The sequence below is a fragment of the Symphalangus syndactylus genome, chromosome 12 (assembly GCF_028878055.3).
Source record: "Symphalangus syndactylus isolate Jambi chromosome 12, NHGRI_mSymSyn1-v2.1_pri, whole genome shotgun sequence".
Lineage (NCBI taxonomy): Eukaryota > Metazoa > Chordata > Mammalia > Primates > Hylobatidae > Symphalangus > Symphalangus syndactylus.
Genome location: NC_072441.2, coordinates 50,910,604 through 50,925,867, shown reverse-complemented (window position 1 = coordinate 50,925,867; position 15,264 = coordinate 50,910,604). Strand labels below are relative to the sequence as shown.

Here is a 15,264-nt window from a genome sequence, read left to right as displayed (position 1 = left end):
TGACAGAGTCAGGGTTCCAACCTGGACATCCTAGTTTCAGAGGAGGCATTGGTAATTATTACTCTATACAGTCTCCATTATGGGATTTCTGTAATAATGTAGTTAAATAATCAATATATAATAAAATTTAAAACTGTAATGCACTATGAATATTTCAGATATTATTATGCATACTATAGGGAGTTATGTTTGAGACACTAATTTTTTTTCTTTTCCATCACTTAAAACCTTTTCACTATACCAGTAATTACAAACAACATTTTAATGGCGTTGTATAATTAGACAATCCGTTCACATACAGGCATGTATTTACATCGCTACTTTCAGAGGATGGCAAAGTCAGTAAAATCATCTGTATTTTGAAAAAGAGAATGCTGAGGATCAGAAAAGTTAAGTAACTTGCCCAAGTGTTCACAGATAGTAAATGAGAAAATCTAATGTAATTCCAAAGTGCCAAATGTCATCCAGTGTTTTGCTATCTTACCCTGCTATTTTCTAATGATTTATTTTTTAACAGTTTGAAAACTAATTTTATAATATAGTTCACCGTTATAAATTTATGTAAATATTAATATATCTTTGTGTACAACTGCATAACTACTTGAACTTATATTCTTTTCTTTTTCTTTTTAAAGATTGTGATTGCTAGCATCATGTGCAGTTACAATAAAAATGACTGGATGGAACTTGCCAAGAAGTCTGAGGTAATGGTTGCTTTAGTATATATTTATTTTATTTCTTCTCTCCTATTTTTATTAGTTTTAAATAAAGAGCTGCCATGAAAAATAATACAATAGAAGTAAAATTGAATTGAAAATGTAACTTAAAACATTTCTATTATAATTTGTTTACCCTGTGTTTTCATTAAAATGATGGAAATGTAAATTTAAAAGGAATTTATTCTATAAAAGCGGTCTCTTGGATTTCACACACTACCTAAAAATCCTTTATTCTCTGAATCCATACACTCTTTATTTGCATGTTAAGCAAACTGTATATTATGATGGATGCCATGATAAAATTTAATTCTACCTTTGAGAGTCTAACTTGATCTTACCTTGCCTTTAGGCAAACTAGTTTGACAGTAAGAGAAGAAATTTTGAATATAAAACTCTTGAATATTTAAAGTATAAAAGGTTCATTTAATACTATTCTAGTTTGAATACAGACATGCATAAAAGAGTGGGACAGAATGCTTCTGAATGGAACACTAGTCAGCAGGTTTTCCATAATATAAATTGAATCCTGCACAAATGCAAACAAGTAACCATGTGCCTTAAATTTGTATTTCAAATAGAAAAATACATACTTAAAATTATACACTTATGTCCATCATGCTGTCATGGAAAATAGTCTGGAGAGTCTTAGCTGGGGTTCCTTGAAAACCTCTCAGTAATGTAGAAGACTAAATCTAACTATACCAATGAACTAATTGACGCTACATTATAAAATATTGCAAAGCTGCCTATAGTGTTCAAAAATGTTGATTATACATTTTTTTTGGATATTTTAAAACTGAGAAGGGAAAAATTACTACTGGGACTTAGAGGGGTGAAGTTAAACATGATCAGTAATTGGCCTCGTGATCTACCATGCTGGGTTCATTTGATACATGTATTTACCTAATTGACCATGAAATCTTCCACAGAGCCCGTGCTTGGCATGAGCTTTGCCAATTTTAAGCTGACTATGATGAATGGCTTTATCATTCCACTTGCTTCTCTGCCTTTCTGTAAGAACAAAATACTTTTCAAAATTATTTTTTCAATATTAGACATTAATTTTTAAATAGACAAGATTACTTTTTATAAGTCAAAAGCCTTTAATTATAAACAAACTAGCTAACCTAAAGGTATTTTTCACATTTCATATTTTTCTTTAATTTCAGTTTTATTTAATATCACCTTCTAATTACTCTATAGCAAAAACATAAAAAGAAAGGAAGAAAGAAAAAAAAGAAAGAAGGGAGGAAAAGGTATGCCTTTTGTTCAGTCAAAACAGTCTGCAAAATCTCTCCATAGCAGAGCAGTCTACATAACAAGAGGGTATGATAATGTCAATTAAAAAATAAAAGTCTTCACTATAATCTTAAATCTGGACTAGCCCAGGAGATGTCATATGAAGGAAATATCCCCCAGGCCTTCACAGCTTCTAGGAGGGTAGGATTAAGCAGCGTGATTTCATCACAGCTCATATGGAAGGCACCCAATAACGTTTTGTAGAATCAGTATTTGGTTTTGGTTTTATGAATATGCTTCAAAACAGGTTAAAACAGATTTCCTTACAATGGAAAAACCCACATTAAAACAAACCAACAAAAACATATTCAAGTCAAAATTACTGTACTACCTAACGTGTACATTTCTTTTGGGGTGGTGATATAGGGATGTAAGAAATCAGAGTCACCACACCAGCACTCTAGCATGGCATCTGTTTTAAGTTTAACTAATGATGTGATATGATGATGTATACTAAACCTTAAGTTTATAAAACCCTCTTTATGGCAGATTAATTCTTGAATTACACAATAGAGAGCTGAGGAAACCTGCTATCAGCTTTTTACTACTTTATCTGAAACAGAAATGACACATAAGGAGCAGTAGAACCTTAGAATGCACATGCGTTTCCTGTTGTCTTCTATATTCTTCAACCTGGTTTGAATTTGTCATGTTTTTGAGCACCATAAATAAGTTTCTACTACTTGTGTCAAATCAGTAGCATTGTTAGAATCTAGTTAGTTTTCTTGATCCAGGTACCTGATCACAGGCTGTCTTGCTTTTCTGGAACCTTGGTAGTCTACTCCAATTCTATGCAAAAGAAGATTTATGAAACACCTACTATGTATAAAGTCCCTAGCTAGCCAAAACAAAGATGAATAATAGGGAGCAATCAGATATGCCAAATTGAGCCATTACTGAAGGTTCACAATATTCACTTGTAAATGGATCTTTAATCCAGTGTAGTCGATCTTGAATCAATTTCTTTCTTAATTTGTGATCAGCCTTGAAAATAGAGCCTGAGTAAAAGTTAATGTGAAAAAGCTTTATTGAAGTATACAATCTCAGAGAAGTAAGACTGAGGAGAAAAGAAAAATGAGATAGGAAGAAGGGAAAACAAGTGCAATATGGTGCATTCCAGAGCTGGCCACAACTTCACAACGAAATGGAGCCAATTGCTCAGTCATATGGGACAGGGAATAGCACATCATTTCTCAAGATGATAGAATCACCCATTCGCTCATCACTTTCTAGGAAAGGAAGTGGAAGGAATGAGTCTACTGGCTCCTTCAGTCTCCTGTCTCTCACTGGTCCCATTTCACTCCATAGGGCTCTACTTTCCTCTGAACTTTTGAGTGGCATGTCCTGCCCCTTCAGGGCAGCTGCTAGGGAAGCTAGATTTCCTAACATGGGGTGTGATGCTTCTTCTAAACCCAGAATTGTAGGGGAAGGCCAGAGCCTCCTGATGGGGCCTGGGCACTGGTGCTCCTGGAGCTCTCACTTTGACAGGCTCAGTGGAGGTTGTGACACAACCCACTTTCATCTGGAGGGAGTCTGTGAGAGCGGACAGTTACTATAGGAGATGTGAAGATAGCAACAGGGACTGGGGCTCCCCTTTAACTAGTGGCAAAATTCCTGGGTGACAAGTAGGGCCATCAAATTTGAGGAAGCGTATAATTGGCTGTGGTCCAAAATGCATCATTACCAAGTTTAACTACAATAGCTCCACTAATCTTCTTGCTCTCAACCAATCCAAATTCTTTCCATCTTTCCTAATTTCAGAACCCTTAACTTGACCATTAAGTGCTACTTGGCCCCTCCCCTGCCTGCCTCTCCCCAGTGTCACTGTGGGTCTGTTTTCTGCATTCCAGGTCCCGCTGCCTTCTTTTCCTCCTCCAACACGTTCCCAACTCAGAGCGTTTGCTGTTCCCTTGGCCTGCAATGTTCTTTCTTCCTCAATCCTGAGGCTTTGGCTATGTAGTTTAAACCTCCCTGTCCTATTCTGTAAGACCCTGTCTTCAGAGGCCAGTTGACCAGATGGTTAATGAAGCTTAAGCTTCAGGGCATTTACTTGCATGGGCCACTTCCAAGTCCCTGTACCTAACTCTGTGTTTACAATGTTTGATTATTGTTTTTTCCTTAAAGAGGGTTTTCCAAATTATTTAAGCATTAGGCTCCCCAAAATCTGGATCTGCCTCTGTCTGTGTTTTTCCTCTGTAGCATATAATAAAGTGGTGATTAACAGTTGTGTCATTGGCCATTACTAATAGTTCCTCTGTCCTGCTTGTTAGAAAGCAAGTTCCATGGGGATCGAGACCCTTGCATAGTTCACTGCTTAATCCTCAATTCCAAGCACAAGGCTTTCTCTACCAGCAGATATTTGTTGAATGAAGTAAAAAAGAAGTATACAGTTCGAGTATTGCCATGTGACAAACAGAAAGGAAGCCATTACAAAATAAATGGGAAGAATGGTATTTTATTTGGCACCCATGAACTTGAAGTGTTTAAAATCCAATGATGATGATTTTAAGTCAGGTACCTGATGAGAGATTGCCAAGGTTCTGGCCACCTTTGGTAGGAAGAGACAAGGAAGGTCCAGCAGAAAGGCACAGGCACTAAAACCAAGTGACCACACTATTCCCAGCGGGGCCAAAATAAAACACTAAAACACTAACAAGCCAGGTTCCTATCAGTTTTTTTACCTGAATCTGAGTAGCAATATGTCATGAATTAACTAGCTGTGAGAGTTAGAAATCTCAAATAGTTTGAGGTAAAAATCAAACAGAGGCACATTACAGAGATATGTAGGACCAGTTGAATGTTAAGTCTCTGAACAGGGACAATAACAGGACAGAATGGAATCACAGGAGATAGCCACGCAGCTGGAGATGAGAGATAGTAACTGACTTTTATGTCCAGTGGGGCCCAGGTCTATGTCAGAGAGGCTTAACATCCCAGAGAACTTTAACTCCAGTTTTGGATAGTTGAGACTAGAGGATAGCATTGCTACTTGGAAAGTCAACATCTGACCCCATGTATTCATTTAACAGAAGAAGTTAAGAGGGAATCCAATAATTATGCCTTTCATGCCCCAGTACAGTACACTGTTCTCACCCTACTTGAGCTCTGATGTCCTTTGTCAGCCCCTATGACCCATGGACGTCTTCCCTTCCCATTTGGACCGTGGTATACCGCACCATGCCACTGGCCGTGTAGACATCCTTCTGGCTCTGCTCCGCTTAGGCTGTGACATCCCACACTGGGCCCTCATGGCTCCTCCTCAAATGCTCGTGCTCACCTGTCTTGCCCTGCTTGACCAATGACTTTAGAGCTGTATTAATCAGGAAGGTAAGGGAAAGAAAGGAAAAGGTAAGGAAAGAAGGAGAAGAGAGGAGAAATGCCTTGTGCCTGATTTCGTTGTATATGTTGCACAAGAGTTTATGGTTTTGCCACCTTAGTTTCTCTGGGTGTTTTTATAAAGTGGTTCAGAGAATTTTAAAAATTATACCACTGCCATATTCCAAGAATTTCTCAGGATAGTTTTCCTTTCCCTCCTGAGGTATAGACAATGTAGGACCAGGTGAGTTAACTTAAATTATTTTCATATCAAGGCAGAGGAAGCAAAAGTCAGAGGTCTAGTTGGATGGATAGGTAAGTATTTAGATAGATAGATGATTGATAGGTAGATAGATAAAGTATTCAGATAGATAGTATACATCTTTATAGTATTTACTACATTCCAGAAGTCATTTACTTTTATCAAATTTATTTTTTATCACTCCTCTTTAAATTTTATATATGTTAAAGCTCTTATTTTTCTTTTCAGTTTACTTAAAACTGTAAAAAATAAACTTTCTTTTTTGGCACTTCTCATTTCCTGTATTAGCCTTGGAAACATTTAAAAATACATCTCCCTAGAACTCTTCTGTGCAAATATCAAGTTTATTTATACCTTATAACAACAACTCTGTGACTTAGTTCCACTTTTTAAATATATTTTAATTTTTAATTTTTAATTTTTTTGGGAGTTCTAACTTATCACTGACTTGATGTTTTTCTTTTTTTTTCTTTTTTTGAGGAAACTAAGGCCAAAAGTAGTGAAATAATGTGTTCAAGTTCACACAGCTAGGTTGGAGTAAAAGTGGGATTCAAACCCATAGTTTGGCCCAGAGTCCACACCATATATATATATATATATACACACACACATATATATACACACACACACATATATATATACACACACACATACATATATATATACACACACACATACATATATATATAGACACACACAACACACACACACTCTCTCTACTGTGTGTAGATGGATGATAGATAGATAATGTAGGAAATTAGTAACAGTGTTTTTCCTATGTCACTGCCATCACTAGGATATTTCATTTTATAACCATTTAGGTGAGTTAGAATAAACTCCGGGTAAGTGACTAAACTAAAAAACTTGTGACTAACAAGAATCAGAATGCATGCCCAATTTCAGTTAATTTAACATTTCATGCTAATTCAGCAATTAAGGCTTTTTGAATGGTTAGAGTTGCTTGGAAATGGAATTAACTGCCTTTTAAGGTGGTGTGCATCCTGAGACAGGAATTTTCAAGCAGAGGCCACATGAGTGTTCCTGTTCTCATGGTGTCACCTTGAACAGCATTGTCTGTTTTTGAGGCTTGGATGCACATTTCAAAGGCCTTTCCAGGTGTGTTTGGTGAGTGGGCATTTGTATATGTGTATAATGTTGGGGAAATTATAATAACTAGTCATTGAAAAAATTTTATATTGGACAGGTGATTTTAAAATATTTTAATTTTTACTTCAAGCTTGGAAGCTGTAATGATATCAAGCTGTTATGTTTTTCATAACACACTATGACAACTCCAGCCATAAAATAAGTGATTTGTAGTAAATTATAATAGTGGGTATAAATGCAGGTCCTGGACTCAGAATGCTTGGGTTCAAGACCCTACTATCAGCTATAAACTGTGGGATGTTGGATAAATCACTTGAACTCTTTATGTCTCAGTTTTATCAATTGTAAAGTAGAAATAATGATATATCCTACCTCTTAGAGTTGCTGTGAGGACAAAGTAAGATAAAACATACAAAGGACATAGTAAAGTATCTGGCATATTGTAAATGCTCAATTAATGTTAGCTATTATTATGTAATATGGTAGCTAGGTGTAAGTTTGAAATGAAATATGCATAATGTAAATATGTATACAATTATGATGTAAAGCCTTATTTAATCCAAAATGATGTTGAATTGATTTACTGTTAATTGCTGCATTTCAGTTAAATAGAGAAGTCTAAAGGAAATATTTGAAGTAACCAGGAAATAAGAAACATGTTATAAGTGTATACTTGCACTATACAATCTTTTCGCTAAGCTGGTAATTACTGCATGGCATGGTTTTGAGACAGGTCATATTATCCACAGTTGACACTTGAGCAGCTGGAGACAAAGAAGGTTGACTGACTTGTCCAAATCATCCCCAATTCCTTAGCTACAGGCGTAAGATTAGAACTCAGGGTTCAGCCGGCTGTGCTCATCCATGCTCACTACCATACCATCAAGGAAAGAGTAGCATGGTTTTCAGCAATTCCCAAATAACATGAAGACTTTTAAAATCGGATTAGGAAAGCAAAACCATAATGAAACCATGTTAAAAAACAGGCTCAATGATCAAATGGACTTTAACAAATGTGCAGAAGAAAAAGCAGACTCACTAATCAATAAAGATAGGCAAGAATATCAACCGATTAATGACTAGCTGGAATTCTTAAGTTTGTTGAGGTCCTGCTTAAAATTCATAAAGCAGAAAAAAATAGGCTAAAATCTTAAACAATTAGGAAGGAAAGAGAAAGAAGAAACAACTGTTGCCCTAAAGAAAGGTCTGGTGTACTTAGAAAGTAGTGAACTATTTTTTAAGCCTTTGCATGTGATAAACCTGTTAAAATACTCTTGTAACCAATTCAAGCTTGTAGTTGGCCTTACCGAAAAATAAACCGCGGCACTGGAAAAATTATAGAAGTTAGGTAAAAGAATATAAAATTTCAATCAGCTAGTTCATTCCTCCATCTCTAAAATTACTATAACTTTTTTTTTTTTTTTTTTTTTTTCTGGAAATGGAGTCTTGCCTGTCACCCAGGCTGGAGTGCAGTGGCGTGGTCTCAGCTCACTGCCACCTCTGCCTCCCAGGTTCAAGCCATTCTCCTGCCTCAGCCTCCCGAGTAGCTGGGATTACAGGCACAGGCCGCCACACCCAGCTAATCTTTTGTATTTTGGAAGAGATGGGGTTTCACTGTGTTGCCTGGCTGGTCTTGAAATCCTAAACTCAGGCAGTCCTCCCACCTTGGCCTCCCAAAGTGTTAGGATTACAGTTGTGAGCTACTGCACCCGGCCACTATAATAACTTTTTTTTTTTTTTTTTTTCGGAGACAGAGTCTTGCTCTGTTGCCCAGGCTGGAGTGCAGTGGTGTGATCTCGGCTCACTACAAGCTCTGCCTCCTGGGTTCACGCCATTCTCCTGCCTCAGCCTCCTGAGTAGCTGGGACTACAGGCGCCCACCACCATGCCCAGCTAATTTTTGTATTTTTAGTAGAGACGGAGTTTCACTGTGTTCGCCAGGATGGTCTCGATCTCCTGACCTCATGATCCGCCTGCCTCAGCCTCCCAAAGTGCTGGGATTACAGGCGTGAGCCACTGTGGCCAGCCTATAATAACTTTTAAAAGTGTTTCGTTTATTCTTCAAGTTCTTTACAGAAGACTTCCCACGAATTCTAAGATTCTCAAAGTACTCTAAGAATACTTAGAATGAATTATGTTGTTCATTTATACAAGATCTATTTGTATACCAAGGAATTAATGATTTAAATAAGAAGGATTCCTATTAAGTAATTAAGACAAAACTATCAATACTTCCTATTTCTTAGATAAACTGTTTTTAAGTATGATAATGTTGATTTTCGGTTAAAAACGTTTTACATTTTGCTTATTCATTCTAGCTAGCCTACTACATTTTTGTTTGTATGCCTACTCCCAGCGTCAGTTATCCATAATTAGTAAGATTTGTGTCCATAAAAATAGAAACTATTTAGGAAAGAACAAATGTGATGTCAAACAGATCTGAGTTACAATCTCTACTGTGTCACCTAATAACTAAGCTTGTCATTAAACCTCTCTATGCTTCAGTTCACGTGCCTGTAAAATTGGTAGCATAATAATATGAAGATTATGAGAATTAGAGGTAACAAATATAAAACATATAGAGCAGTGAGTGGCCCCTTATGAGAACTCAGCAAATATTTGGTGTGTGATTGTTGTTGTGGTGGTGGTTGTTTTATAGACCTTAATTTGAGAGAGTTAGACTATACCTCACAAGATAGCTGTGATGCAGAAAACAATAGTTAACACTTGACAAATGTGACTTTTGTTATCAATGGTGAAAGCCTATTGGTATATAAATAAAGCTTTGCCTTTTATTTCATTTTCCTTTCTTGTTTAAAGGATTCTGGAGCAGATGCCCTGGAGTTAAATTTATCATGTCCACATGGCATGGGAGAAAGAGGAATGGGCCTGGCCTGTGGGCAGGTAAGGACCTTGACAGCTGCCACTAAGTATGTCACTGTGACATAACAGGCCCCTGTATGGATAGTTACTATACCTTAGGCAAGGAGATGCATGGATCAGATGACTGGCTAGAGACTTCCAGGTCTGCATTGTTTAAATATTTAGTGTTTAAAAAGTGGAAAATGAGGGAAGCTGAAATTATAGCAACTGTTTAGTTTTATTGAGGAAAATATCACATTATGTGCTTGACAGGAAGTAATATCATAACAAATAGTTTTTAAAAGCGCTGAAGCAGAATTAGCTGATTTCAAATGCAGTGTTCTTTATTCATTCCTGATGCTGATCCAGTTTCCCTGGAGCAATATACTGTACAAAATGCATTGTTCGTAGTGATTTTGTAGTAAATGGGGCACAGCACAAATTGCATTTTACATTTTTTAGCATATGATCATTATTCACTAACTGTATTTGGGGAGTTGCAAAAAGACTTTGATGCTATTTTTATTTTTGGATACAATAAATGGAACCTTCATACTAAAATACTTTCAAAAGCCTAATGAACAAAATGTGAAATAATATGTTAATGTATAGAAAACACTGCATCTTTATGTAACTAGTTAAATGTTCGATGTTAAGGAGCACTGTAAAAACTTAATGCTAAAAAGGTGAGTATTTTGCATCTCATAATTTACCTTTTAAGCCCAGAAGGAAATGGTGTGAATTAAATAATATGAAATGTAGTAATTTCTGACAGATTGTCTAGTCCTGGAGAGTTTACTTTTATCTCCACATCTGGCACAGGGCCTTGTACTTAGTAGGTACCCAGCTTTTTTTTTTTCTCTCAAGTCATCAAATTGATTTGAATTAAACTCAGAGGCCCTTAATTTGGGAGGGCAAACATTTCTGCTTATTCAAATGAACATAGATTGCTATCTTTGTATTAGCATTCAGGAAGAATTTTAAAGTACTTTGTAAATATTTGACATGCAGAATGGATTTGTGACTTAAGGAGAAACAATTTTTATGTAACAACAAGAAAGGAGGGTCTAGTCAAATATTCTTCAAATATGTTCTCTGTTCCACTCACAACAGGTTGCCCAGAAGATCAGTAACTATGATATATGATAACAGAACCAAGACTCAGAACTACCCAGTATGGGGAAAACATGACATCGAATCGTGACTTTTATGAGTCACATGATTAGATATTAGCATTTAAGTAATGTGATTAAAATGAGAAGGATTCCTTAAAGGATACCTGGAATGGGGGCTGAGTTAGTATTCTTTTCCCATCTCAAGTCAAGATTGTCCCTCCACTTGTTTCACAGTCTCTGAATCTCAGAACCAAAATATTTTTTAGCTACATGGATAGAAACAGCTATGGAGGTTTTGAATCTATTGATTGCTTTGTTAGGGGAGAATGCAATTCAGTATTTCTCTCTTACCACAAATATGACAATTATTTTGAAAATGTTGCCCTAGTCCCACCTGAGTTTATTTTTTGGAGTAGGCTTTTGCTATGTGAGCACATCTGAATTTACTCAGCCATTAAGTATCTTAGGTGTATCCTTTCTAGAGAGTTATTTAGTCACATAAAGTTTTGCACAGCCTTTGGCTGAATGAGAATGCCAAATGCTAAAACTTTGCAATCAGAGATATCGTTAAGCTTTCTAAAAACTCTTAGAAAACTCATGTTCCAAAAACCATGATATCTTGGCCGAAAAAAATTTAGGAACATTTCCATTTCACTTATTAGTTATAATCTCTACAACTGAAACCAATTCTTCATATCAGCCAAGTTTAGAAATTTTCTTTTGAATGATATTCTCTTGTAAATTATATAATTGAAGAATAAAGCTAATTTAATCATTTTTGTTCCAACATATTTTAAATGATTTCTCTGCCTGAGGACACATGAATGTTCCATATTTTAAATAAAGGCAAGGCAGAATATTAGTGCATTTTAAAAAATGCTTTTCTGTGACTCTGACTTTCCGAAGTGAGCACAAACACACTCAGGCTTATTTGCCATTTCCTCTAGTTCCTTTTACCCCTTCTCTGCCTCCTGTTCCCATTGCTTCTCCCTTTACCTCCCTAAGTTTCAAAGTCTTGAACACTTGCCAATTGGTGGGATGGAGAATTTATACTCAGTGGTGGGGGACTGAAGAGTCATTCTAGTCTCTCTTCCCCATTGCTATGTGATCTTGCATTTCATCTGTTGAAAACTTACTATGTGCTAAGCACAGAGCTGCATACATGGCCAGAACCTTATCGATATTTGCTTCACGAATTAGACATGCTGTTGGTTCCATGGCTCAAATATTTATCTGCCAGAGACGCTTTCTTGTTCAGTACACATTCCTCTCTAAATACTTGATTTTTTTCTCCTTTATCTCAAATATTTTCTGACAAATATTTAATGAGTGAAAAATGATGCCTTTGTACCTAAGTAATTTGCCTGTGTGTAATCAACATTATATAGATCTAACACTGATATATATGCATATATATAAGCTTATATATACACATCTATATAAAATAAGTGATTAAAAATCATGAAATTTATAAAGAGGGAAGGCCATAATCCATACTGTACAACATTATGGGTTCCATATTTACTTATGAAATTTATAGAAACAGAATCTCAAGCTGACCTTGGGAAACTGCATTGTGTATTCCTGCAAAACAAAGCTTCATATCAAATCTTAAAACACCTCAGCATTGCTAAGTGTTTAAAAGTAGTCTCTTGTATTCATTCCATCAGCCATCTGTGTCACCTTTATCAAGCGACTTGCTCTCCTGAAGGATAAGTGTCCATCTCTGAAATATGGGATTTGAACTAAATGATCTTTAAATCTCCTTTAAGCTTTAATATTCTGTTAATGTTAACATTAAAAATAGCAGGCTACTGTTATTTTTAAACTACCTTTAAAGAGCATTGTTAAAAACAAAGAAATATACAAGTGCATATTGTGTTGCTCTTTTTTAAAAAAATTTACTAAGTTCTGGGATACATGAGCTGAACGTGCAGGTTTGTTACATAGATATACATGTGCCATGGTGGTTTGCTGCGCCTATCAACCTGTCATCTAGGTTTTAAGCCCCGAATGCATTAGGTATTTGTCCTAATGCTCTCAGCCCTCTGACCCCCCTACCCCCAACAGGCCCCGCTGTGTGTGATGTTTCCCTCCCTGTGTCCATGTGTTCTCGTTGTTCAACTCTCATTTATGAGTGAGAACGTGGTGTTTTGTTTTCTGTTCCTGTGTTAGTTTGCTGAGAATGATGGCTTCTAGCTTCATCCATGTCCCTGAAAGGCACATAAACTCCATTTTTTATGGCTGCATAGTATTCCATGGTGTATACTGTGGAAGACAGTGTGGCGATTCCTCAAGGATCTAGAACCAGAAATACCACTTGACCCAGCAATCCCATTACTGGGTATGTACCCAAAGGATTATAAATCATTTTACTATAAAGACACATGCACACGTATGTTTATTGCAGCACTATTTACATAGCAAAGACTTGGGACCAACCCAAATGCCCATCAATGATAGACTGGATAAAGAAAATATGTTGCTGTTTTTAAAAATACTAACATTTCTTTAGCCCGCATTAAGGCAGTATTTTACTTAAGTGATTCTTGTTTTTACTAATGCTTACCCTAACTAATGCTGCTCGCTTTTTGGTATATTTTACTTTGACGAATGAGAATCTAAGCAGCAGTTGCTCAAAAAGGCTATGATTGGTTAAGTGGACATCTTGTACTTAAAGTGGCTAGAATAGAACTCTTGGTCTTTTATACTAGAGGCTGTGCTTCCATTTTAGTTAATGATGTCAATAACCCTGATGCTCAAGCAAAGGTGAAAATATCGTTCGGTTTTGGTTACGTTCATTCCAAAGAATCAAAGTTGTATTACAGCATGAAAAATAAAATATGACTCTCCTTCCATTCCCTCCCCACAACCCTCTAAAGCTGGTTGAGTTTTTATTCCATTTTTCACAAAGCAGAGGCCCTCGAGTTTCCCAGGTCAAAGATTTGGTCAGTGGCTTCTAGACCTGCACTTTGATTTGATATTAGCCTGAATAAAGGGAAGTTGTCTAGAACAGTTCCTAATAAGTAGGTATTCCAATATCAATGTTAAGTATCAGTATTATTAACTGAAAATTAAGTGCAGGATTACATAAGCTCTAAAGTTTTTTTATAATTCTATTTCATTTCTCTAAATATATGAAACTACAAGCAAACCTGAATCCACTATTTAGGTTCTGTCTCCTGCGACTAAAGGTGCTTCTCTGGTGTATTAACATCCAGATTTAAAGTTGTCTACATGCAATTTATATAATTCCATTTTCTGTAACAGCATATTACTTAATAGATGTTATTTATTATAACCAATTCTATAAAATTCAGCCAAAATGACACCTTTTTGAGGTCTTCCCCTTTTCCTACATGCTACATGTTCTTACCACATTGAGTACTAACCTTCTTTTAGCCTACTAAAATTACATTAAATATTTTTACTTCCGTCCTGCAGAACCTTCTTACCCAGTTCAGGCTAGTACCGAATAGACCTCGAGTAGGCCTTTGTATTGTGGTGGTTGTTGTGTTTTTAAAATTATTGCCAACAGTAGGTGGCAAAAAAATCCTATTATTTCTGTTAAAATAATGACAAGATACAGCCTTCCCTGGCCTGGATTGTCATGCAACAATAAGAAGGTAGACCTTAATTAGGCTCCTCTGACACTGTTTCTGGTACATGTGAATAGTAGCAGACATTTAACTAAGAATATGTGCTCATTCTCAAACATGAATTTGGCCAGTATATATCTTTCTGATTCACCTTTTAATATCAAGACCAACCTTCCCCAGGAGTTGTACTGAACCTCTGAGTTCCTGACATTGTTGTCTTTGGGCTGCCTTCTTTGGCCAGCAGTACCTTTAATTCTTAGACCTTCCATCAGCTATCAAAAGAAAAATAGTTGCCCAGGAGTTGTAAGTGGAGTGAGATATGTGGTAAGAGGCCTTGCCTTCCTGTTTTATCTTCCATATGGCAATAAAGAAGAGCAAGACACAGCGTGCTCCAGAGGACTTCTCAATGCTAGTCATATAATCCTCTTGGAATGATTTTCTTTTTCCTGCCATCAGAAAACCTAAAGCTGTTTACTTCTTTTCCTTGAGTTGATGATGGGGCATAGTAAAGCACAGAATTTTGTGACTGAGAAGAACCTTAAAGATTTTCCAATTCATCTCCCTTATATACAGGATAGGAATTAAGGACCAGAAAAGTGCCTAATCTGCCTTAGCCTAAGGTAACCAAGTAGCAAGTCCCACAGCTTTAGTGCCTTTGTTACTGACCCCTGTCTAGTGCTCTGTCTGGTATTCCCAACTGTGTTATTTTGGTGTCTCAAAGTTTCTGGTCAAGCAGGAAAAGTCAGTGCACTGCCCTGGCTACTCCCTACTATACCTTTTTGCATACAATTATTATTCCTTCTGCTTGGAATTTATGCCTTCTCAGCTGAAATTATCCAAATGGAAATCACCTCTCTAATTCTATTTCAAATGCCATTCTAATTCATGAGCTGGGTGTATATTATCAGTCAACCAAACTTTCCACGAGGAAGGAAGAAGAATATATGTGAAAGGGTTTAAAGGTAGAAACCCAATGCATACTCACAT

The 15,264-nt window shown here is 36.4% G+C and overlaps 1 protein-coding gene across 3 annotated transcripts in view; it reads left to right on the top strand.

Moving 5' to 3' along the window:
* DPYD (dihydropyrimidine dehydrogenase) overlaps positions 1-15,264 on the top strand; it is an 858,879-nt gene that overhangs the window by 566,599 nt on the left and 277,016 nt on the right. For all 3 annotated transcript variants that reach the window (XM_063624340.1, XM_063624342.1, XM_063624341.1), the window contains 2 exons: positions 636-704; positions 9,522-9,605. In XM_063624340.1, the coding sequence (XP_063480410.1) occupies positions 636-704; positions 9,522-9,605 (153 nt within the window). The remainder of the gene's footprint in view (positions 1-635; positions 705-9,521; positions 9,606-15,264) is intronic.